Genomic DNA, 24,803 nt, shown 5'->3' with positions numbered 1-24,803 from the left:
AATTAAAACCATAAAATATAGGTTTTTAGCTTCTTTGCACGTTTCTTTGAAAGAGTCAAGAAGCGACCGCAGTGAGACTTTGTACTTCAGAGTCCTGATATGGATGGAAACTCTATAATACAGTGAGTTCAGATTCCAGGTTTTGGGTTGAATTGGGGGGAGGGCGAATGGGGGTAATACCTGCGTTTCCTTAAAAAGGGCGACTAGTTGAAAAATGTGAGTCATTGTAGTCAAAAGCACTGCAACTGTCTAGGACAGTTTAGGGAGATAGTGTGGAACTGCCCGTTTACTTTTTCCTTTTAATAGATGATTAATTGCTGCCCTCTTAGTCTTTTTATGGCCAGTATATTGCAACTCGATACGGACACGGTGCAATTTCTCACAGCAAGCCCCAACAGTAATAACTGTTTGCTAATTGTAAAAATCCTTATCCAGAAGGAGCTTTGTGCAAACAATTTGTACTACTGTAATTACACTGTAAAAGTGTTTTAGCCTCGATTGGGCGGAATTAATCTCAGAAGGACCCGAGAATGACACTGGGTGCAAGATTAATAGCACCCTTCCTTTCCCCTCTCCCGGACCCATCCTCTGTTAAAGAAGCATCGCAGGGCTTCAAATGGTTCTCCTAAAAGAAACTTGAAAATGCGGGGATCTCGGTTGTTATACAAACCAAGAGGAGAGTGATAAGTCACGGTCCAACTACTGAGGTTTAAAGTGAGTAAGGCTTGCATTACCTGAGAAGCCTTAATTTTTCCACCACCCCCACCCCCGCCATGGGGCACGAGGCTGAGGTAACCCTCCGCGATATGGCGAGCCTCAAAATGGTGTGTGTGTGTGGTGGGGGTTGTTTCTGTTTGTGCCAACAATATTTGCTAGCTTGGAGCGCATTGCTTTGTCTCTCCCGCCTTTCTGTGTTTATTTTTAAATAGTAACTGAAGAATGCTTCTCCCCTCAAGTAAACTCGAGTCTTGCAGATTTGAACTTGGAGCTGTTCCTCCCGCACCCTTCAGCTTCATCTATGATAAGGCTGCTTGGACTCAAGGTGGGCTTGTCTGATTGTTTGGGTTTTCCTCCTTATCCCACACCAGTTGGACTGATCTAATCGATGTCAGACCTTCCTTTTTCATTCTCTAAACACCCAAAGTTTGTGACCATTTCCATTACCCAACAGGTGTCCCTAGAGAAGAGACTGAATAAATAACAGACCTCTGCAGGAGAAATTATGGGAAAAGAGACCGCATTTTGTTATGAATCTTCTCCTTCACCTCATAGAAACCCAGTCATTTGTCTCCCCCACACACATCCTTTCTATTTGAAAAAACAATTTTTAAGGGGCATCCCGTCCCTTAAAGAGACATACTTTATGGCAAAAATCTTTAATCGCAGCACTCATGAGACAGAAAGGGAGAAGTTCTTCCTGTTAACGTTTCACTTAGTCTTCTTTGGCCTGGCCCCTAACTTATATGATTTATTTCTGTTGAATATATTGAATATATTGGTAGTGCATGCGAGAAGAAAACCATAACATTGCCACGATGATAGATCATAGAGCACAGAAATTCTGAACTCTAATTCGAGGAATGGATTGGAACAACAATAACAAAAAAAATTAAGGAACCCTTCATAGTATCTCTGCTGCCTATAAAAGGTACGCCGTTCACAGTGATCCTCCCCCTTGATGTTTGGAGAGTCGGTGCCAAATTGCAGCTTTCAGTGCCCTATGCGAACGGGATCCTCTGCTCAGAAGCAATTCTAGCGATGCGACCCCCTATCCATCCCACCCCTCACCTTCTGGGAACCGCTCAGTGCAGAGGGAGAAACCACTACTGACAAGGAAAAAGCATCTTACCTAAGGAGAGTGGCAGAAGCGAAAATGAGTTCACATACCACACTCCAAAAAAGGAGGGGAAACAGAATTACACACTTTACCTTTTTAAAATCAGTTAAAACACACACTAGAGAAAGCCTTTTTTCACCCGATCCCCCTCTTTCTTTTCTCCATGCACAAAGGGAGGGTGACACTTTCCTTCTTTTAGATTCCCCTTGTGGAGTAAAATCTAACACAGGACAAGCATTGCCTAACTCCGGTTCTCTGTAACAACGAAGGGATGCGGGGCCGAACTCGCGGCAGATCGAAGTTCCCTGCAGATTGATTATTGGATGGTTGATTTTCCCCTCAACCAATAAACTCCTGGCTTTCGAGTAAAAGACCCTGATTGGACTACAGCTTCTCCACTGCTGCCCACGGCGGGGGAGATTCCCTCCTCCTGGGGTTTTTTAAAGTTTGGGGAAGGAATGGGGGGGCCGGGAGAAAAGTGTCCCCCAGACATCTCTGGTCAATAGGGATGGTGCAGTTTTGGACCACGGAGGTGCAATTCCAGCAAATCAGACTCGATTCACCCCCTTAACGCCGCTTTTTCTTCCTCAATTTCGCTTCCTTTTGTATTCTGCTGGCAGAAGACGGTTCTGAAGAAAGAAAATGGGACGCTGAAAAGTCCTGCAATTTCAGGGCGCCAATCAGAGACTCGGTTTTACAGAGCGAGGAGTAAACAGACATTAATCACTATTTCTAGACAAAGGAAATGGCCACTAGCCTTGGAGGTTGCTAACCAGGGTAGCGAGGATCACTGCTGGATGTGTCCTAGATGTGACTCGGAGGGAGGGGGTGCGGGGTAGGGACGATCGTACACCAGACACAGCCGCGCTCTCGCCCTCGGTGTGTCTTTTCCCCAGTCACTGCTTCGCTTGGTCTCATGTGACGAGTGTAAGCAGAATCATCATATAAAGATACCCGATCGATGCCTCTGAAGTCACAGAAACAGATTCCCTGACTTGCCTGGGAACTAAAAGAAAAAGCGGTAGGGAAGGCAGGCAAAGCTCTAAACACCGAAGAGGCTGCAAAACCGTGGCGTGAAGCAGGCTGGCGGAAAATAAGACCTCCCGTAGAAAGAGAACGAAACAAGCACACACACACACACTGGTGAGTGTTTAAAGAGAAGCCACCCAACAACAAGCCCCTTTCTCTCGTCTTTCCAGTGCTAAGTGACTCGAAAGGAGGGGAGGGGAGGGGGGTGATCAGTCCGACGAGCAGGGCAGGCGGAATCGTGCTCCAAGGATTCAATCTCCCATACCTTGTGTATCTTTTCAAACATCAGGGAAGGTCTGCCACTTGGAGCTGCTGGCAGGCGCAGCCGATGCCCACAGAGAATTCTCTTAAAAATAGAGGACAGTCTTAACGCACGTGTTCATAATAGGTGTCCTCATATTCACTTCTGCTAGGGAAACCTACTGAAGGAGGCAGCTTTTCAGCGGGTCTTTAGGCTGAGCCGGACTCCAAAGAAGTCCTCCACCCGCCTGTTAATTTCCTCCTTCCCCCAAAGATGCTGCGCCAGGACCCCCAGAGGAACGTACTTTGCAAAGGCCTACTGGAAAATTAACTGGAGTCTGGACCCAAAACAAAAAGCCTCCACAGAGACGCCGTTCACTATTTCGAAATGTAAAGGCAGGGCCTTGTATTGTGCCCTCTTCCCTAACTCAACCAAGGGGTCCTTCGGTACACCTTGATTCTCACTCTCCCCACCGAGTCCACACACACAGTTGCTTCCACCACCACCCCACCGACCACCGACCACCTTAAACAGTACTCCAAAGGACTGGCCTTCATTCTGACCCTTTTCTTTTCCCTCCTCTCTATTATGCAGTACGACGATTTGCCCCATTACGGTGGGATGGATGGAGTGGGGATCCCGAGCACCATGTACGGGGACCCCCATGCCGCCAGATCCATGCAGCCTGTCCACCACCTGAATCACGGTCCTCCGCTTCACTCCCATCAATACCCGCACACAGCTCACACCAACGCCATGCCCCCAAGCATGGGCTCCTCTGTCAATGACGCTTTAAAGAGAGATAAAGATGCCATTTATGGGTAGGTACAGCTAGCATCAGGTTTATTAGCTTAAGATGTGCTCATTCCCCTTTCTTCCCTTCCTCGTTGGTGGACGAATGAAAGCCACCGTTTACTGGAGACCATAGGTACATAATTGGGACAGCCGAGGCTTTGCATGGGGATGATGTACCACGGGGGTATTGGTTCAGTGCCTTTCCTTCCCACCTGTCTCGGGTCGACGAATGAAAACCCTCCCAGAAAGAAGTTTTGAAAGAAAAATGCAAAGAACTTGAGACACTTTGCAAAAATTTGTCCCACGATTTCTACACACACACACACACACACACACACACAGAGAGAGAGAGAGAGAGAGAGAGAGAGAGAGAGAGAGAGAGAGAGAGAGAGAGAGAAGTGTTCTAGATATTTGCAAGAAAGAAAGAGTAAGAATAAAAACAGAGGGGTTTGTTTGAAAGTAAAAACTTTGCAACAATAGTTGAGGGACGAAAAGGAATACTTCCTTTGCACCTTTCTGCGTAAAAATAGAAGTCTAACACTCAATAAACAAACGCCTTTCAAAGTCTAATGTGTTACTGAAGAGGAGAACATTCAGGGCTGGTTTCAGAAGTGCATCCCCACACCTCTCTAGCATTGAAGCCTCTCCATGCGGGGATTTAAAACATAGTTTTCGAGGTGGTGGGGCTTGATTTGTTTCACCAGTATAACTTTAAGTAAAATGGGCACTATTTCAGTTGCTATTGATCATTCATACATTTAAGAAGAAATATCTGGAAACCTTTGGTTTTTATTTTGCTTTGCCAACAACTACCAAGTTTTACCCATTTATTATATCCATGATAGTGGCAATTTCAGCTGTGGAATCCCGAATAGGTTTGAAAGAGAGGTCAAAGGAGTGTGTGGCAAAGGATGTAGAAGAAAGGCGGGATGCTGCTGCTCTAGTAAATGACTGTTTTCGCGATATTTTCTCAAAACGTTTACAATGTGCGATTTCACCAATCCCACATGACAATTCCTTATAGTGTCCTGGCTACTCACCGGGGCAAGTGTGTGTGAGAGACTTTGAAGGGGGAAAGGCTAGTCCAAGTGGAGTGGAAGGGCTGGGATTACACACCGAAGGGGTTAGCGGTGGTTTGCTTTGAAGGGGACTCTTGAAACTCTTTCCCCTACCCCTCCGCCCATCCCCCTCCAACCTTTGTTGCACTGATGGGTGACATGGGCAATTTGGCTGAGCTGAGTAACTTCGCAGTCCACTCCAGACCACAAATGGAAACGGAGTCCATCTCTGGAGTCTGATGTGGACGGTGTTCCATTCTGTCTCCCCATAACTAAGCTGGGGGGGGGATGGGGGGAGTTAATCCAAAATGGCTGCTGACCTGGGGTTGGTTTTGACTTTAGCTGACGTTAAGAAGCCCTCTGACCCGCTTTGCTTTAAAAATGGCCATCATTTAGAGCTCCGTGGCGCAGGGCCTTGAGATCCTGGTCTCACGGCCTGAAGAGTCGCGAAGTGAGTTGCGATTGGCGAGGTGGGTGCGAAAAAGGAGGGGTGGTGGTGCAGCAGCAGCAGCAGCAGCAGCCCTGCCGCTATAAACTTCACTTTTGGAGGATTCTCCCCTTCTTGAATCTTGTCTGTTGGTGACTCTTGTGTTTTTCTTTCAGACACCCCCTCTTCCCACTCTTAGCACTGATTTTTGAGAAATGTGAATTAGCGACATGCACTCCCCGGGAGCCCGGGGTGGCGGGAGGCGATGTTTGCTCCTCAGAGTCTTTCAACGAAGACATAGCAGTGTTTGCCAAACAGGTCAGAAAACAAGCATGAATGCAAATCTATTGCACTTTTATCCGTGGACTGTTCAAAATGCCTAATGATCATGATGATGTTGATGGGAGTAGTAGTGGGAGTAGTAATAGCATGAACAATAATAGTGTGCTAAGAATGCATTCCCATGTTATCCCTTGACCCACCCCCTCCCAGGAATGGATTGCAACCCTCTGGCCCCAGGTTCCTCGACACGTCCACTTGGATGCTAGCCTCGACGGTTTTATGCCCCCTCCCCGCCACTTTCCAAGGGCGCTTCCTTAAGATTTTGGACCAAGGCGCAGCTGACGCTCGAAAGCCTCTCGCTGGTTTGATCAAACTACTAGCTCAAGCTGTCCGAAAGTAGCGCCTTTGATTCGCTTCTTTAAGGGCTTCTACCAAATCCAGCAGCCAGGGGCTTCGCATGAATGATTCCGTAACAGACCCCACAGATACTTTGCGCAGAAACAATCCTCGGTGCGGAACGGCTTATTCTCCCCCCTTTCTTTTTTGGAACCAGTCAGAGCAGAGGAAGAATGTCGACAAGGAAAGAGCACTTTACATACAGAAAGTGACAGAAGTGAAAATACCCCACTTCAAAACAGGAGAGAAAGCAGGATTACACAATCTCCCCGCGCACGCACACACTAGAGAAAGCCTTTTTTCACCCGATCCCCCTCTTTCTTTTCTTCATGCACAAAGGGAGGGTGACACTTTCCTTCTTTTAGAATCCCCTTGTGGAGTAAAATCTAACGCAGGACAAGCAAACAATGTTTCTGCATTGCCCAGCTTCGGTTCTCTGTAACGTGGTTGAAGGGATGGGGGGCAGGCGCACTCCCCGCAGATCGAAGTTCCCTGCGGATCGATTATTTGATAATTGATTTCCCTCTCAACCAATGCACGCCTGGCTTTCGAATAAAAGATCCTGATTGGACTACAGCTCCTCCACTGCTGCCTACTGAGATTTGGGTGAGCTCATTCTCTATCATACGGCAGGGGAGATTTTTCTTCCCTTCTGTGGGGTTTTAAAAGCTTGGGAAGAGAATGGAGGGGAGTTCGTGGGGGAGGGGAGAAAACTGTCTCCCAGAGATCTCTGTTCGAAAGGGGGGAGATGGTGCAGTTTTGAGACAACTCCTTGCGTGAATGCCTCACTTTGGACCACGGAGGTGCAATTCCAGCAAATTAGACTCGATTCACCCCCTTAACGCCGCTTTTTCTTCCTCAACTTCGCTTCCTTTTGTATTCTGCTGGCAGAAGACGGTTGAAGAAAGAAAATGGGACGCTGAAAAGTCCTGCAATTTCAGGGCGCCAATCAGAGACTCGGTTTTACAGAGCGAGGAGTAAACAGACATTAATCACTATTTCTAGACAAAGGAAATGGCCACTAGCCTTGGAGGTTGCTAACCAGGGTAGCGAGGATCACTGCTGGATGTGTCCTAGATGTGACTCGGAGGGAGGGGGTGCGGGGTAGGGACGATCGTACACCAGACACAGCCGCGCTCTCGCCCTCGGTGTGTCTTTTCCCCAGTCACTGCTTCGCTTGGTCTCATGTGACGAGTGTAAGCAGAATCATCATATAAAGATACCCGATCGATGCCTCTGAAGTCACAGAAACAGATTCCCTGACTTGCCTGGGAACTAAAAGAAAAAGCGGTAGGGAAGGCAGGCAAAGCTCTAAACACCGAAGAGGCTGCAAAACCGTGGCGTGAAGCAGGCTGGCGGAAAATAAGACCTCCCGTAGAAAGAGAACGAAACAAGCACACACACACACACTGGTGAGTGTTTAAAGAGAAGCCACCCAACAACAAGCCCCTTTCTCTCGTCTTTCCAGTGCTAAGTGACTCGAAAGGAGGGGAGGGGAGGGGGGTGATCAGTCCGACGAGGCAGAATCGTGCTCCAAGGATTCAGTCATTGTTCGCTCTTCTTCGCCAGCGCGCGCGCCAGTCTCTCTGTGTGTGTGCGTGTGTGTGCACGTTTTGTTAATGGGGAAGCCTCTGTGAAGAGCCCTTCGCTGCCGCCCTTTCTGCCTTGCGGCTCACTCAACCCACCCCTGCGCTGCGAGCTCAGTTGATGCAGCCCGCTGCATTGTGTAAGACGCGACCTGTTATGGCCACCACTACTTCCGGGTTCCAGCATTCTGGTCCAAATCCACCTCTCCGCCTGTGTGCAACACACACTTTACACACGCACAGGGGACTTGTAGCAGGCAGCATCGACCGTGGCTCCTTTAAGACAAACTCAGACAGCCTTTTTTTTTAACCCTCTTCCTGTAGGGTTCTCCAGTTGCACGGAGGGAAGAGAGAAAATCTGATTAGGAATTAGGACTGAATCAAGCGAGGGAGAAAGAGAAAGGGGAGGAAAAGAGGAAGAAAGCTTTTAGACCTCTTATGCTTTTGATGTTAACATTTGAGGTGTCCTGACCACTGGAAGCACACACAGAGGATTCTCATCATTCATTCACCGCCTTGACAAGCTCGTCTTTGATTGACAGCTGCAGTGGCAAAAAGTCATGCGAGTCGGTAGTTGGGTTTGAGAGGCACTTTTTATTTTTATTTTTTTTTAAAAAAAACTGATTTGGGGAAAAGGATATTTGCTTTCTCCCCGCTGCTGTCTTGGAAACCAGAAGGGAAGAGTGTGAGAGACGCGTTGCGAGGAAGGAAGGAAGAAAAAGCAGAGAGAAGCCTCTTTTTCTTCTCCTTTTTAATGCTGAAAGACCGTGCCACTTCTCTGAGGTCCATCCGGCTGAAGACTCTGATCGGCTGCACAAGCTACTGGCGACTTTAAAGGATTCTTTTTTCCCTTTATCTTGGGGGTGGGGGGGTGGGGGAGAACACGTTTTGTTTCTTTTCACACTGGCCTTAAAGAGGATATATTAGAAGTTGAAAAGGAAGGGTGCGAAGCAGGCCGATGGCGCAAAGGGTATGTATTTTTTAATCGTAATTTCCAAGTAACATAAACATTGAAACGTGGATCTTAGACATACTGTGAGGAGGAGAGAGTTTTATATTCTCTCAGGCGCACATGAGGCAGCGTGTAGTCTATCACTATTTTGAGAGGACCATTATTTTTAAACTGTATAGGTCCAACGCACAGACAGGTATAAGATGCATAGAAGCCCTTAGTCCTATTAATTCTTTCTATTAATTCATATCACAGGCCACTTTCTGGAAAGAAAGGTACCTACACGCAGTCTCAAAACTGAATGCAATTTCTTTCAATATTCAGTTTATAGGTCTTTCAAAATTATTAAGTTTCAAATATGTGTTGGAGTATTTGGTCCTTTGGGATATGATAATATATTCACAATTAATTATTTTTTTTAAAAAAATAACCGCTGTAAACAATGAACGGGGCAACCAGAGTAGTCCATACATTCAGCGAAGATATTGATTTGAACATATTCTCATATGTAATCATGACTCTAAAGAACCAACTACCTGCATGTGTACCTAGCATTATTATTTATTTTTTATTTTATTAAATGGAAACACACACCCCTTTTTTTTTGCCAGTTGAGTAAGATTGTTGATAATGACAAGAATAACATAGCCAAGAGAAAATTTAAAAAGAAACACCACTTTCAAAGTACGTTTTCTGGTACACTTTCGGCAATGTCCCTCTCACGCTGTAGGTGGAAAAAGAAAGTTACTCAACTGTTTGTTTTGCGTTTACTTTTTCATTTCTAGCAGCTGTCAAGGCTTCCCCCAAGTTCTCTATTTCTTTTTTTGTCCTTAACTAATTGTAAATTGAAATGGCAGAGTGCCCCCCTCCCACCTGACCAACACAACTTTCCCTGAAGAAAAATTATTGATTTGGGCTCCTGGTTCAGAAGAGGAAACATATTTTAAGCTGAGCTTCCCAGAGCTTTTGCAAAGGAAAACAGCAGATGCGTTTTTAGAAGTCAGTGCTGGAGACTCCTAAAAAAAATTAAATAAAGTATATCCCCCTTCGTCCGAAAAATTAATGTCTTTAGACTTGTCACACACACCCTTGAGGGCTTACAGCTCTCTGTGTGTGACTTCTTAACAGCAGTAAAGTTCAGAACAGAATAAGCTTGGATGAATTAAACTCTCCAACATCCCCTCTATCAGTTACGCAAAAAACTAACTTCTTTCCCCCTCAAATAACAATAACAACAATAATAAATAGAAACAGTCCCAAAGAAACTTGATTGAAATAGTTATCTTAAACGGGCGCTTTCTTTTTTTGGGCTTCCATACCTTGTGTATCTTTTCAAACATCAGGGAAGGTCTGCCACTTGGGGCTGCTGGCAGGCGCAGCCGATGCCCACAGAGAATTCTCTTAAAAATAGAGGACAGTCTTAACGCACGTGTTCATAATAGGTGTCCTCATATTCACTTCTGCTAGGGAAACCTACTGAAGGAGGCAGCTTTTCAGCGGGTCTTTAGGCTGAGCCGGACTCCAAAGAAGTCCTCCACCCGCCTGTTAATTTCCTCCTTCCCCCAAAGATGCTGCGCCAGGACCCCCAGAGGAACGTACTTTGCAAAGGCCTACTGGAAAATTAACTGGAGTCTGGACCCAAAACAAAAAGCCTCCACAGAGACGCCGTTCACTATTTCGAAATGTAAAGGCAGGGCCTTGTATTGTGCCCTCTTCCCTAACTCAACCAAGGGGTCCTTCGGTACACCTTGATTCTCACTCTCCCCACCGAGTCCACACACACAGTTGCTTCCACCACCACCCCACCGACCACCGACCACCTTAAACAGTACTCCAAAGGACTGGCCTTCATTCTGACCCTTTTCTTTTCCCTCCTCTCTATTATGCAGTACGACGATTTGCCCCATTACGGTGGGATGGATGGAGTGGGGATCCCGAGCACCATGTACGGGGACCCCCATGCCGCCAGATCCATGCAGCCTGTCCACCACCTGAATCACGGTCCTCCGCTTCACTCCCATCAATACCCGCACACAGCTCACACCAACGCCATGCCCCCAAGCATGGGCTCCTCTGTCAATGACGCTTTAAAGAGAGATAAAGATGCCATTTATGGGTAGGTACAGCTAGCATCAGGTTTATTTAGCTTAAGATGTGCTCATTCCCCTTTCTTCCCTTCCTCGTTGGTGGACGAATGAAAGCCACCGTTTACTGGAGACCATAGGTACATAATTGGGACAGCCGAGGCTTTGCATGGGGATGATGTACCACGGGGGTATTGGTTCAGTGCCTTTCCTTCCCACCTGTCTCGGGTCGACGAATGAAAACCCTCCCAGAAAGAAGTTTTGAAAGAAAAATGCAAAGAACTTGAGACACTTTGCAAAAATTTGTCCCACGATTTCTACACACACACACACACACACACACACACACACACACACACACACAAACAGAGAGAGAGAGAGAGAGAGAGAGAGAGAGAGAGAGAGAGAGAGAGAGAAGTGTTCTAGATATTTGCAAGAAAGAAAGAGTAAGAATAAAAACAGAGGGGTTTGTTTGAAAGTAAAAACTTTGCAACAATAGTTGAGGGACGAAAAGGAATACTTCCTTTGCACCTTTCTGCGTAAAAATAGAAGTCTAACACTCAATAAACAAACTCCTTTCAAAGTCTAATGTGTTACTGAAGAGGAGAACATTCAGGGCTGGTTTCAGAAGTGCATCCCCACACCTCTTGGTAGCATTGAAGCCTCTCCATTCGGGGATTTAAAACATAGTTTTCGAGGTGGTGGGGCTTGATTTGTTTCACCAGTATAACTTTAAGTAAAATGGGCACTATTTCAGTTGCTATTGATCATTCATACATTTAAGAAGAAATATCTGGAAACCTTTGGTTTTTATTTTGCTTTGCCAACAACTACCAAGTTTTACCCATTTATTATATCCATGATAGTGGCAATTTCAGCTGTGGAATCCCGAATAGGTTTGAAAGAGAGGTCAAAGGAGTGTGTGGCAAAGGATGTAGAAGAAAGGCGGGATGCTGCTGCTCTAGTAAATGACTGTTTTCGCGATATTTTCTCAAAACGTTTAAAATGTGCGATTTCACCAATCCCACATGACAATTCCTTATAGTGCCTTGGCTACTCACCGGGGCAAGTGTGTGTGAGAGACTTTGAAGGGGGAAAGGCTAGTCCAAGTGGAGTGGAAGGGCTGGGATTACACACCGAAGGGGTTAGCGGTGGTTTGCTTTGAAGGGGACTCTTGAAACTCTTTCCCCTACCCCTCCGCCCATCCCCCTCCAACCTTTGTTGCACTGATGGGTGACATGGGCAATTTGGCTGAGCTGAGTAACTTCGCAGTCCACTCCAGACCACAAATGGAAACGGAGTCCATCTCTGGAGTCTGATGTGGACGGTGTTCCATTCTGTCTCCCCATAACTAAGCTGGGGGGGGGATGGGGGGAGTTAATCCAAAATGGCTGCTGACCTGGGGTTGGTTTTGACTTTAGCTGACGTTAAGAAGCCCTCTGACCCGCTTTGCTTTAAAAATGGCCATCATTTAGAGCTCCGTGGCGCAGGGCCTTGAGATCCTGGTCTCACGGCCTGAAGAGTCGCGAAGTGAGTTGCGATTGGCGAGGTGGGTGCGAAAAAGGAGGGGTGGTGGTGCAGCAGCAGCAGCAGCAGCAGCCCTGCCGCTATAAACTTCACTTTTGGAGGATTCTCCCCTTCTTGAATCTTGTCTGTTGGTGACTCTTGTGTTTTTCTTTCAGACACCCCCTCTTCCCACTCTTAGCACTGATTTTTGAGAAATGTGAATTAGCGACATGCACTCCCCGGGAGCCCGGGGTGGCGGGAGGCGATGTTTGCTCCTCAGAGTCTTTCAACGAAGACATAGCAGTGTTTGCCAAACAGGTCAGAAAACAAGCATGAATGCAAATCTATTGCACTTTTATCCGTGGACTGTTCAAAATGCCTAATGATCATGATGATGTTGATGGGAGTAGTAGTGGGAGTAGTAATAGCATGAACAATAATAGTGTGCTAAGAATGCATTCCCATGTTATCCCTTGACCCACCCCCTCCCAGGAATGGATTGCAACCCTCTGGCCCCAGGTTCCTCGACACGTCCACTTGGATGCTAGCCTCGACGGTTTTATGCCCCCTCCCCGCCACTTTCCAAGGGCGCTTCCTTAAGATTTTGGACCAAGGCGCAGCTGACGCTCGAAAGCCTCTCGCTGGTTTGATCAAACTACTAGCTCAAGCTGTCCGAAAGTAGCGCCTTTGATTCGCTTCTTTAAGGGCTTCTACCAAATCCAGCAGCCAGGGGCTTCGCACGAACGATTCCATAATGGTTCCTATAGTGTAATGAAGCTAGAAGAGTAATAACGCCTTTGCCTTTTCTCCTTCAATATTTCAAACCTCTTTTATTTCTTTTTTCTTTTTTCAAAACCGGTCCTTCACTTCGCACCGTATTTGTAGATCCGAGCAGAGAAACCCTTATTTTCTTCTAATCCTGAACTGGACAACTTGGTAAGGGCGCACATACGTGTTTGATATGACATTATCTACTTTCTGAAGATGCAATTTTATTTTTAAAGCTCATTGGAAAAAAGTCTCATTTGGAAGCTCATAGCTTGTATTCTGTGTAAATGGAAACGCAGTTCAATCGCGCAGCAACAAAACGCGATCCAAATGAGGAGTGAGATGGGGTAGTAAAGGATGTTTGGTTCGCGTCCAAGACTTGCCGCTATTTATTTAACTGCGATTATTTCAGTGTATTGGAAAAGTCAAAATACCTTCCCTCTGCTTTTGAAGCAGGTTTATAGCCATTGTGGGTGAAGAAAATTTGCACCAAACTGACCCCCCCCCCTTTTAACGAAGTTGATTTTAAAAAATGAATCCGGTGGTATTGGGAATAATTCCCTCTCCTTCCCCAAATTTGCCTGGCTATTTGTCCAGCAGTATTATTATATAGAGGTCATAATTTCTTAAATAAACGTTTGTGATTCATGTAATTTAGTCACTTGGTAAAAAAAACACTTGAGATCTTTTTTTGTTAAAAATGGACAAAGTCACTACTATTAAGTTTTAGAGTTGGCATAAATCACAATACACACATACAGACATATATTGCATTCATAACTACTTTGATAGTGGAAAGAGAGCGGCTGTGGAGAGACAGAGACTCACGTTGTTTTGTATCTTTGCAGATGATCCAAGCCATACAAGTATTAAGGTTTCATCTGTTGGAATTAGAGAAGGTAATTCTCACCCCTCTCACTTTCTCTCTTTTCTGCCTCCTCTAACGTTTCACGAAATTGAAGCTTCGGCAGAATTTGCATAAATGCCTTTCTTTCTGGTAATTAGTGTCAAGACCAATCATGCCGTCCATTTCTCTGCGCAGTTTAATTACAATTTCAGCCACTAAAAATCTGGATCACAAACTCCCCAGCCTTGTATCCCTTTTCCCTACCTTTGTATAAATAGTTGCCAATTCTCTCTACATTTGAGAACGTTTGGAACTCTGACACCTCTTCAGTCTGGTTCCTGTGGATAGTTATGCCAAGGTACTTCGCTTAGTTTCAGTCAGTTTTGTAGTGTTGTCCTTTTTTTTTTTAAAGAGCCATCTGCAGGGTCACATACAGGGCACAGATTGTCCTGTAACGTTTTGCAGAAACATGCCAGAGTTGCTAGATGTGCCAGTTTCTTGTTTCTCTTGAACAGGACAACCCTCCCCACACCCCCAAAATGAGACTTGAGTAATCCCAGTTTACACAATAAATCTCTGAATAATAATAATAGTAATAATAATAGTAACAACAAAAACCTCACTTCTGGGTGCAAGTGCATTTTAAAGCAGCACTGGATTGGAAGCATTTCAGGGTTCCCGTGGACCTTTATATGTCACTGATAGCTGGCTTGCTGGAGAATTATCCCTTGCCCTAAAAATAAACTATGAGAGATTTATAAATACATGGTGGTGAAGGCATGGATACAGGCACTCCAGACATTTTATCTAACAGTAGCAAGTGGGTTGGTTTTGTTCTACAAGAAATGGGTTAAAATAGGCCCATTTATAGTGGAAACCGTTACAAGTTAGGTTACATTGCCTCAGAATGTAAGGTCATGGATGTATGTAATGTATTTCACCACAGTGCCTTGAGCTTTCCATACAAGTGAAGTGGGGGATCCTTTATGTCCTCAGCGAGCTTTTGCAATGGTATAACTGGATGAAATTAAATAGTTTACCTTAAATGTCACCCATGCAGGTCACCTCACTAATGGTCACAGCTCTGAGAGCAGATGAATTTAACACGGGTGTTGAATATGTTGTAGGCTGTGAATCATCTTGTCACTGTCAATTTTCTGGGATATCTCTATTTTGCCAGAAAAGAAAGTTATTCTTAATTCTGGTTGCGTCTCCAGGGGATAATTGCAGCCTGTTCCCCCCTATTTAGAACTTTTGATGTCAGGGATGGGGAGGGGGAGGAGGAATTGATTGCTCTTGTCAATTTCACTTAGCACTCGATTATATTTTGGTTTTCTTATTCCTGTCATAATGTAGGTACACGAATTGTGTGACAATTTCTGCCACCGGTATATTAGCTGTTTGAAAGGAAAAATGCCTATCGATTTGGTGATAGACGATAGAGAAGGCGGATCAAAATCAGACAGTGAAGACATAACGAGATCAGCAAATCTAACAGATCAGGTATGATCATCTCCTCTCTTGTAATAGCCGCTCGTATTTGTATGCAGTTCGTTCGCTGGGTCACTACGCCCCTTTTTATTATTTGCATATGATTAAGTCCCTTTTAGATAAATTTCCATCGAAATGAAAATTTTTGAATAATGTGGCTATTATTGCTTCATTAAGGCTTGCTCCCGTTTTCGACCTGGCAAAATGAGCTTGTAAAAGCATCGCCTGCAAACTTGACCTGCTCCTTGTCGCTTTTAATTTTTGTCTTTATTTTATTTACTCCCTTTTTAATGATAATAGAAGTGTTCAGCCCTGAATCGCAGTCTTCCGACAAAAGTAATGATTTGGGGAGTGGGGTGGGTGAAGAGAAGGGGAAAGAATAAAACCCGAGATAGGTGGTCCAGGGAAAAAAGAGGGGGGTGTTGAAATCTAGCAAATGCTAGCTATTTTCTTTCTGTCTCTACGGTTCATTAGCCTGTCTTGTCAGTTCTCCTTGGCCCGAACGCTTTTAGACCTCAGTGAACACTGCTTTGTGGAAAGCTTGCCTGCTGCAACGGGCATCAGGTTTTGACCTAAGAGAAAAATAAATAATAAAACCACGATTTTTTAAAAATAATTATCTCTTGCGTACCCCCAAAACGTCTATATATGTTCAATACTCCTTTGGGATACCTGCATCAATTCCTAGAGCAGGCCCAATTCAACTGCATGCCAGCGTGCCTTAAAAGTGATAATTTCCCCCTGCCCACAGTACGCTTCCCTGAAATATGCTGTTTTGTTTTTTAAGGAAAACAAACGTGCCGTTTTGGGTTAATAGGGGAGGTGGTATTAGCTAATCAATGCTTTTTAACACAGCAATTAGCGACTATCTGGTCTTGTGTTACATATGGTGGTAATGGTTAATGCTGGTTGTTTAGTTGCAGTTGCTATTTCCCTTTCAAAGGGAGCGTCTCGTTTTTCAAAGTTGTTTCTTCTTCTATATGATCTGTTATGTTGAGGAGTCCTGGGAACAATCGGGCCAGGGCTCTAGAGGGTTCCTTTTGTTAAAAAGCAAGGCGCAGCCGAGTAGGCAGGAGTCGCCTTCCGCAGCTCTGTTTTGCCATGACCCTCCAGTTGACTAGGACTTATTTTCTAGATCACTTTGGCTAATAAAAGTGCTCCTCACTTCCGCGGGTGCTGTTCTCTCTTTACTGGTGTGCCTACCAAGGCATGAGGAGACATGGGCAAAGGCTATCGGGAGTGTTAGGAACTGGTGGTAAACAAAGCACAGCGTGGGCTGAGCCATGACCTTCCAAGAAGCTCATTGACAAAATGTAATATCTGAAACAACTACGTGGAACTCGGAGGCACAGAGTTAGTCGCATTTGCTCCTTGACTTTGCTGGCAGTTAGCAATATCAAACCTCTGTGCGTGTGCACGCTCTTGTGTGGGTGTCTAGTTTCCTGCTGGTCTCTGGAAAGGTCGGGGGAGAGATGGTCCCTCTTGGGAGATGCTTCTCTGTGTTGGGCACTCGGCGCCCTTGCCTTGATTTTTAAAAGCCGGGAGCTGTGAAAGTCAGCCCCAGATGCAGAAAGCTCGGGGAGCTGTTGTTGAACAAAAATTGTAACCCAACAAGTCTAACTAGAAAATGGGTTTCTAAAAGCTCCGGAGTGCTTGGTACATAAAGCTATTTGAGCAAATTACAAGAATCGCTTCAGGGCACGAATGAAATCAACACTTTAATTGCCTCCAAAATGAAGATTTATACCCCATTTTCCCAACGAATCATTATTTTATTAAAGTAAAAGCTAAAGAAGTGACGTTATATGAGTTCGTGTTTGTTTGTATGTTTTTAAAGAAAACAACAGAAAAGCAACCGGGGTTTGATCTTACTGATACATTGCGACCCTTTCTCTTCAACTTTTACCTCATCCGCATCCCCCCTTTTCTTCCTGTCGTAAAAATGACAATATAAATATCAAGCCCAAAGTTCTCCGCTTAAAGTTTGGATAGTTGTGTAGCGGCTACCGGTGAGATTGGGCCAGCGCTTTAATGGGGCATCTCCGAATTGCCCAAGCCTGGTGTCTGGAGGCCGAAAAGTTGAACTGGGGGAGGGGGATTGGTTATTACCCACTACTTCATTCTCCACCCAGTTTATCCATCGTGCGGGGTTCGTGTCGGGAAGCGGCTCGCGGTCCTTTTTGACTCGAGTATAACACCCAGAGGAGGACCGGCGTCAAGTTCAGCTGCAAAGTTATAGGTCTGTTCCTGCGCGCGAGCGTCTGCACGCTGCCCCAGTTGTTAGCCTAGCTTGCTGCCAGGGTTGCAAAGGCTGTTGTGTGCTCCTAGGAGAGCTGCTCTGCTGCTGCTTCCAAGAACGCTGCCTGTTCAGAGAGAGAACGAGAGAAAGGTTCTCCCGCTTTGTCATGAATGTGGCACAACCAGTTTGCAGCTGTGTCGCGTCGTCTATTTCAGGCTGTGCTGCTGACGACAAAACGCAGATCCCCTTCAGGTGTTATGCGAGCCGTGGTGCCTGGCTAGTTAATTAACCCCTTTGTCTCAGTCTAGGGCTTGCTGAGTGTCGTCGCCTTTGCTTGGACCCCGACGACAGGGCTTTAGTCCCGGGGAGAACAAAAGGCAGCTCCTCCTCTCTTCCCTCTGCGAAGGAGGGCTGGGCTGGGCTCGGAAGGAGAACGCGAAATCACCCTTTGCCGTGGTCACCTAGCCAAGGAGAGGGTGGCTCTCGCCCATTCTCTCCGCGCCCAGCCACGTGCGGCATAGGGGGACCTCGGAAAGCCGGCTGAGCGGAGCCCGGAGTCCGGCGCTGGCGCCCCCTTCTGACGGACTTTGTGCTTAAGTCGCACCAAAGGCCGCCTGGAGAAAAGCGGCGGCGACGGCTAAATTTAAACCCGGAGTGGCTTTGGAGGATCCCACTGGCCGTGCCTGTGACAGTCGGGACTGGGGGAGCTGGGGGGAAGGCCGGGCCTGGCATCTCCTGCGTGGGGTATGGGGAAAGGGCCACGCGCTGGAGAGTGGACGGATCAGGCAGTGCGAGGAAGAAGGGCGTGATGGCGGCTGTGGCGAAGGAAGTCCCCGGGGAAGAGAAGCGCCAGCAGCCGTTTGAGGGCAGGAGGACCCACAGGATTTTCTGGGCCAGGCATGCTGTGTGTGGAGTGGTGCTTCTGCACTCGCAAGAGAAGACATAAATTTGCATACCCTTTATGTCATATGCAAATCTGTACTCTCTTTGGCAGGTGGTGGTGGACGGCCCCAAAATAAATCAGGGGTCACACACAAGTAATAAGATGTCTGACAGACAGAATGGCAACAGGTGAAGTTTCCATAATGGTAGCTCCATACTAGAAAAGGTTTACCTTGTTTAATTTCTGCCTGCCACACAGCTACTAAAGGCTCAAGGGCCCGGCGCTTCTCCAGGGCCAATCCTAAACCATGCAAAGGACTCAGGATTTGTTACTGTAGGTGAACAGATCCGAGGCTAGCAATATTACATTCAGTGTAAGACCAGGCATGGTATTTCAGATGGAGCAGGTCAAAAGTGAGTTAAGATTTACGGCAGTTTTGTTCAGATTCTGTGTTCAGATAAATCCAGTATTTAAATTGTTAAAAAGTATATTATTTGTTGTGGTTATTTATTAATATCGCATAATAACTACATCTCCCCCCCCCATATTTTGAGAAAAAAAGGATTGAAATCCCTACTCAGTCATGAAGCTCACTGGTTGACTTTGGGCTAGTCACTGTCTCTTAACCTAACAGACCTCACAGGGTTGTTGTAGGGATAAAAAAGAAAAGGAGAAAACCATGTACATGATCTCGAGCTCTTTGGAGGAAAGGTGGGCTATATTATTATTATTAACACTTCAATTGTGAAAAACACAGCCTCACCCCATCATTCCACTGTTATATTCGTGATGTGTTAAAGTGAAAAGAAAAACAACAAAACATTTGGACAACTTGATATATATATTAAAAATTAACATAAGTGTAAATGTAATATGGTATTCACAGGCAAAAAAAAAGGAAGAGAGAGACGATGAGGGTAGACTACAAGTAAAAACATACGCAAAGCCAGGAAAGCAGGCATCATCCCCCACCCTTCAGGACTTTGATTACTGCATTCCACTCCTGATCATGTACAGCAAATTAAAACATTGATAAACAAATAATATTCTGAATATGTGCAATTTCACATTTTAAACTCGCCTAACTCATTGTTTTTTCTCTCTTCCTTCCTTGGGCTAGTCACCAGCTCTCAGCATAACCTAGCTCACATGGCCAGTGTGAAGATATAGAAGGAGGCATAAAACAGATTCAGAAGGGGATTTAGGGCTTGAATTGTAGGCATCAAATTCTGGTTTCTTTAACCATAGTGGTGCATCTTAGTACTATAAAAGGAGCATTTTTTTCTGTTCACTCTCCCTCCAAATTAGCACAGCTCTAAGGTTTCAACCAATTGTAATCTGTCTTGATTATTGCCTGTTTAAATACATAAATCCTGTCTGTTCAACTAAGCTTACTCCCAGGTTGGTGTGCACAAGGGACAATCTCACCATAAACCCTTCTGTGCCCCTTCCTTACAAGAAAATCTAGGTTGGAATAATGTACCCCCTTGCCTGGGAGTAAGCCGCAAAGAGACTTACTTCTGAGCAAACATGTATACTACCGTGCTGTAAGTACAGTAAATAAATATAGTGAATTAATGAGTACCTGAACATCAGCTCCTGCACAACATGAGATATGCCCAAATCTGTTTGGAAAGTTTCACATTTTGCATCTGTATTTTTTTTGGGGGGGGAGGAGGAAGTTGGTTCTTTAACATCCACTGCACTTACCATGTAGTAGAAAATAATTTATAGGGAGTCCTTGATCTCAAACTACTGAGATTATAAGGAATAGAAGCCAAAGGCCAGAAAGAGAAGTGCAGAAGAGGGACTTTTCTCCTGAAGAGCAGATATTCCTATCTCCTGGTATCCAAACAGCTTGTTCTCAATCACAACTCTGACTTCACTCATTGGCTAAAAACATTGAAAGGTGGGAGCAATCAGATTGTCTTATCTCACAAAAATAGCTTATGTTAAGGTTTCTGAACTTCATAACTTTCTATATAGGAAGCCGTTAGACTTCCCCCCCCCCCAATGAAAACTCAAGAGTCTGGGCCTGATTCTGCTGCCTACCGGCCTGGTACATACCCTCCTCTTTGCAGCCGTTTGAGTGTCTTGGGGGCCCAGGAAAGAAGGGGCTGAAAGAAGTGCTCAGAAAGCAAGGGGTAGGGATGTAACTTCGGGCAAATGTAGTTAATTCCCAAGGAGAGGTTGACCTAACTGTGTACCCCTTCAAAACACATAGATCCTGCGGGTCGTGGATGCTGACATTTCATTCTCACGCCCTGTTTTTCAGCTGCACTCCTAAAACACGTATTAACTGTAAGTGATGCGGCTCTTAATCCTAGCTCTGACACGTGCAGGTCCTGTTTCTTGTATGAGGTTCGCTATGCCCAGTGGCTTTCTACTATTACGTCACGTGTTCCAGAAATAAGAGTGACCCCCGACATCAAAAAGAGGTACAAGGCCCAAACTCTTCTTTTGGGGTGGAGAAGAGAGAGATGTCAGTTGGCTATTAAGTAAGCTGTTTACACGAAGTGAGTCATATTTTCCTCATGTATTTCGCGTTACTCCTTTCCTTCATGTATAAAAAGATGGATGCATGTGTTGATGAAAGGGGGGAGGAGGGCATGATTTGTTGCTTGTTCTGTATTTCGTATCATACCATTAGTAAACCAAACAAGCAAAGCCCAGGGGCAGAGAAGCCTGGGGCCTCTTAGGGAAAGGCGGGCTTCGACGTGCGAGGTGCTGGGGGGCTGCAGGGCACGGAGCAAGCAGGCAGCCCCTCCGTCCTTGCTCCAGCGACATGCTCACGGCCCCTCCACTCTTCCCCACGGAGCGCTCCTGGAGCTGGGGGCCTTGAGGCCTGCGAAATGGCGAGTCGCGCCCGCGGTTCAGCGGCACGGGAGCTTGCGCGGGCGGCTCCGAGCTAGAGGGAGAGAACAGCGGAGGAGCGAGGGCTGGAGAGGGAGCCGGTTTTGTTGGAGGGGGGACCTGGGGGCCGAGAAAGGCTGTGCTCCTCCGCCGCGCAAGGAGAGTGCGCGCAGCAGAGCTTGGAGGCACGCCAGGGTCGCCCTGCGCTCGCTCCCCTCGGCATCCCGCTGCGGTTTAGGCAGGTCCGGACGCCGTGTCCGAAGCGGGCAAGTGGGCAGGGAGGAGAAAGCACGCGGAAGAAAGGGAAGAAAGCCTCTCGAGAAGCCTGTGATGGTGTCTGCTCTCGGCCACAGCCGCCCAGCGGGAGAAGGGGGACGAAGGAGGGCGCGAGAGACGGACGACGGAGGTGTGAGGAGGGCGCCTTTGTGGCTCTGGCATCACCGGCCTGCGCCTGCCCAGGGGTGGCGAGAAGGAGGCCTAAGGCCCCTTCGCCCGCCTCCATCGCGGCTGTCCTCAAGGGACGCTCCACCTCGGGAAGGGAAAAGGGGTTTTGGCGTAAAGTTGAGCCTAAGTCCACCAGTGTGCTTGGAAAGAAAAATGAATGAAATGGGGCAAGCAAAAGCTTTGGCGAAGGTATGCTTGCAGCCCTGAGAGACATTAGGGCAACGACAGGTAGAATTTGCAACAAGTCTACGGCAGGGACTTAGTTAATTCCTAAACTGAGGGAAATGGGTCTGTTATCTTGGGGAGGATAGTCTATGTTGAGGTGACATTTGTTCGAATCTGGCAGTTTGGCATTCAGAGCCGAATTGCAACTTGAGGAGAATCCCCTTCCAAGGGAGTAGGCGTAAAATAGCAGTTGTAAACTCCTGTATATTTTAAAAATGGAAATGAAGTTGCTGAAATCAATGGGCCTGACTATGAAGTAATGTGCTTAGGACTGGTCCTGGTCGCGGTGATGGTGGAGGTTAGTTGAGTGAGTTTAGGGAGATGGATTTCATTTCTCTCAGCTTGACATGCCTGTTACTTTTAAGCAGACAGGTTGCGTGGCCCAGCTTTGGGATCTAAAGGGACAAAATAGGCCACCTTCTAATTCAGCTGGTCTGGTCAGTCTGGAACTTGCTTTCTATTACTGGGAAGCAAGGTTGTGTATTGGCTTTAACTTTATACAGTTATGGACATGTGATGCCACGGTTTTCTTCCTCTTTATTTGCTAAACAATGTATTAGTTTAAAAGTAAGGTCAATTAACTTCAGAGGTACTTATTTCTAAATAAGTGTGGTTAAGATAGGACTTAAGTAAACATGTCTGGGACAGAAGAAAAAGTCCAACAAATTTTAAATTCAACCTGTTTTGCTCAGGTAAGGAGTAATGATTTTGCCTTTAATGTTTAAATAATATAGCACAGATTATACTGTGAACATACAGAGTTATTTCTCCTACTATAGTTACTGCTCTATAACCAATTTTGAAATAAGCCTTATATATGATTTCTTACATGTCTATTGGTGTGATAAATTGTATTTAGGAGTAGACTTCAAAAATTATGAGCATTTCTGAAAAAATAGTACACAGGTATCCTCCAATTCTAAATATAATTATCTAGAACTTACTTTCAGTAAAGTGCGTATACTTACAGAATAGCAACTTAAATGTAAATGCATTACTTCGTGGTGAATCAATATTAGTTACTTCCATGTAACATAGTTAGGATTTGGGTTTTGCAAACTTTGGATAATAGCAGCACAATGCATGTCAACTCAGAAGTAAACCCCATTGAGTTCTTTGGGACTGCTTCCCAGGTAAATGTTGCAGCCATAGTCTCTATAAGGCAGTTAGGTTTTAAAAATTGTGTTATGTTTTAAAATTGAGTTAACAGCCTTTAAAAACACCCGATTTCCCCCTTATTTTATCTCTTCTTACAGATAGCTATTAATATAGCCAGATGAGAGCATTTGCATGTTATCACAGCAAGTTTAGCCATGATATGGAAAGTGGTGAGCTTAAGGCTGCAATCTTAAACCACACTTACTAAGGAATAAACTGACTTGGATACAGTGGAATTTACTTCTGAACACATATGTGTTGCATGGCTGTAATCCTTACAGTCTAACCATAGACTAGAAAACAAATATCTCCTCAGTAAAAATGGTTAGGTAGTAAATTTGGAAGTAAATTCTATTGAAAAAAAATGAAATGGACTGTCTTCAAGTCGATCCCGACTTTTGGAGACCCTATGAATAGGGTTTTCATGGTAAGTGGTATTCAGAGGTGGTTTACCATTGCCTTCCTCTGAGGCTGAGAGGCAGTGACTGGCCCAAGGTCACCCAGGGAGCTTCATGGCTGTGTGGGGATTCAAACCCTGGTCTCCCAGGTCATAGTCCAACACCTTAACTTAACCACTACACCAACACCTCTCTAAATACAGACAACCATTTACAAAGTGACAGTCAACCACCATATGCATGTAAACACTTGGTCAACTGGTTGTTTGTAGTGTCCTGCCAAGCAGTGAGGATTCTTATCACATCCTAGATTTCTTATTTGCAACTATGTATAGTAAAATTCCTCTCACAATTTGGTAGTGGTTACATGAATGCTACCTATATGTGATCTGTATTAACACACTTACTTCTGAGTGACTATGTTTTGGATTAGGGTGACAAACTTTATGGGTGCATACGCACCATACATTGAAAGCACATTTGCACCCTACCCCAGAATCCTGGGAACTGTAGTTTGTTAAGGGTGTTGGGAATTGTAGCTTTGTGAGGAATAAACTACAGTTCCCAGGAACGTTGAGGGAGAAATGTGCTTTAAATGTATGGTATGTACATGGCCTGTGTCTCTCACAGAAATGACTGTGTTGCATACCATTAGCTACAGGATTTAGAGCAGGGGTGGCTTATCTTTTGTGGCCCAAGGGCTGTATTCACTCTTTGCCAACCCTTCAATGACAGTGATGACACTCACTAGTAGTGGATGTGACTATGGCCACCACCTTAATACAAAGACACACAGAGAAAACACAGTTCTTCTTCTTCAAGTGATCCATGCAGAATAGCTGAGGGGCTTACTGCCCCCTACCCATTCATCAATTAATCAATTTGGTGATGGGGGAGGGGGAAATCTGCATTCCCTTTAGAGAGCTGAGCTGGGTGGAAACCCAGCACAGTGTATACTTTCATCTCTTTCTTTTTGCCACTGCAACACTGGTGGGGTCTTGGGCCAGAAAAAAAAATGCAGAGGGGGGCTGATCTGTCCCCTGACCTGCACCAGACCATTGCACAGGGCCACCAATGGGCCTCAACACACACCCCACCTCCAAAATGGGCCTCCAGGTAGTGTTTTAGTGGTGAGTGGTCAGCATTGTCACTTGAATGGGAGCCAATCTCAGTTGTCATCCATGATGGCCACCCACCATCTTACTTTATGCCAAATGCAATGCCTCTGGAGCTCAGCAGGGAGGGCAGGGAGTGTTAATACAGCTGGGTTGGGCTGGTGAGGGGTCCTCCTGAGCCCTTGGGGC

The 24,803-nt window shown here is 45.7% G+C and overlaps 2 protein-coding genes across 4 annotated transcripts in view; both read left to right on the top strand.

The window, feature by feature from the left end:
- The first annotated feature begins 2,480 nt into the window (after positions 1-2,480).
- On the top strand, positions 2,481-5,723 carry LOC133384103 (homeobox protein Meis1-like). The gene is made up of 3 exons (XM_061626032.1): positions 2,481-2,980; positions 3,702-3,928; positions 5,564-5,723. Exons 2-3 carry the CDS (start codon positions 3,729-3,731, stop codon positions 5,721-5,723), a joined length of 360 nt encoding a protein of 119 aa, XP_061482016.1. The 5' UTR covers positions 2,481-2,980; positions 3,702-3,728.
- A 2,810-nt stretch (positions 5,724-8,533) lies between these two features.
- Positions 8,534-24,803, top strand: part of LOC133382794 (homeobox protein Meis1) — a 217,615-nt gene continuing 201,345 nt past the window's right edge. For all 3 annotated transcript variants that reach the window (XM_061622227.1, XM_061622230.1, XM_061622228.1), the window contains exons 1-6: positions 8,534-8,621; positions 10,493-10,719; positions 12,370-12,511; positions 13,079-13,129; positions 13,810-13,860; positions 15,165-15,311. In XM_061622227.1, the coding sequence (XP_061478211.1) occupies positions 8,610-8,621; positions 10,493-10,719; positions 12,370-12,511; positions 13,079-13,129; positions 13,810-13,860; positions 15,165-15,311 (630 nt within the window). In that variant the 5' untranslated portion in view covers positions 8,534-8,609. The remainder of the gene's footprint in view (positions 8,622-10,492; positions 10,720-12,369; positions 12,512-13,078; positions 13,130-13,809; positions 13,861-15,164; positions 15,312-24,803) is intronic.

This window comes from Rhineura floridana, chromosome 4 (assembly GCF_030035675.1).
Source record: "Rhineura floridana isolate rRhiFlo1 chromosome 4, rRhiFlo1.hap2, whole genome shotgun sequence".
NCBI classification, from domain to species: domain Eukaryota; kingdom Metazoa; phylum Chordata; class Lepidosauria; order Squamata; family Rhineuridae; genus Rhineura; species Rhineura floridana.
The sequence above is the reverse complement of the archived record's forward strand: the minus strand, read 5'-3'. Positions and strand labels throughout refer to the sequence as shown.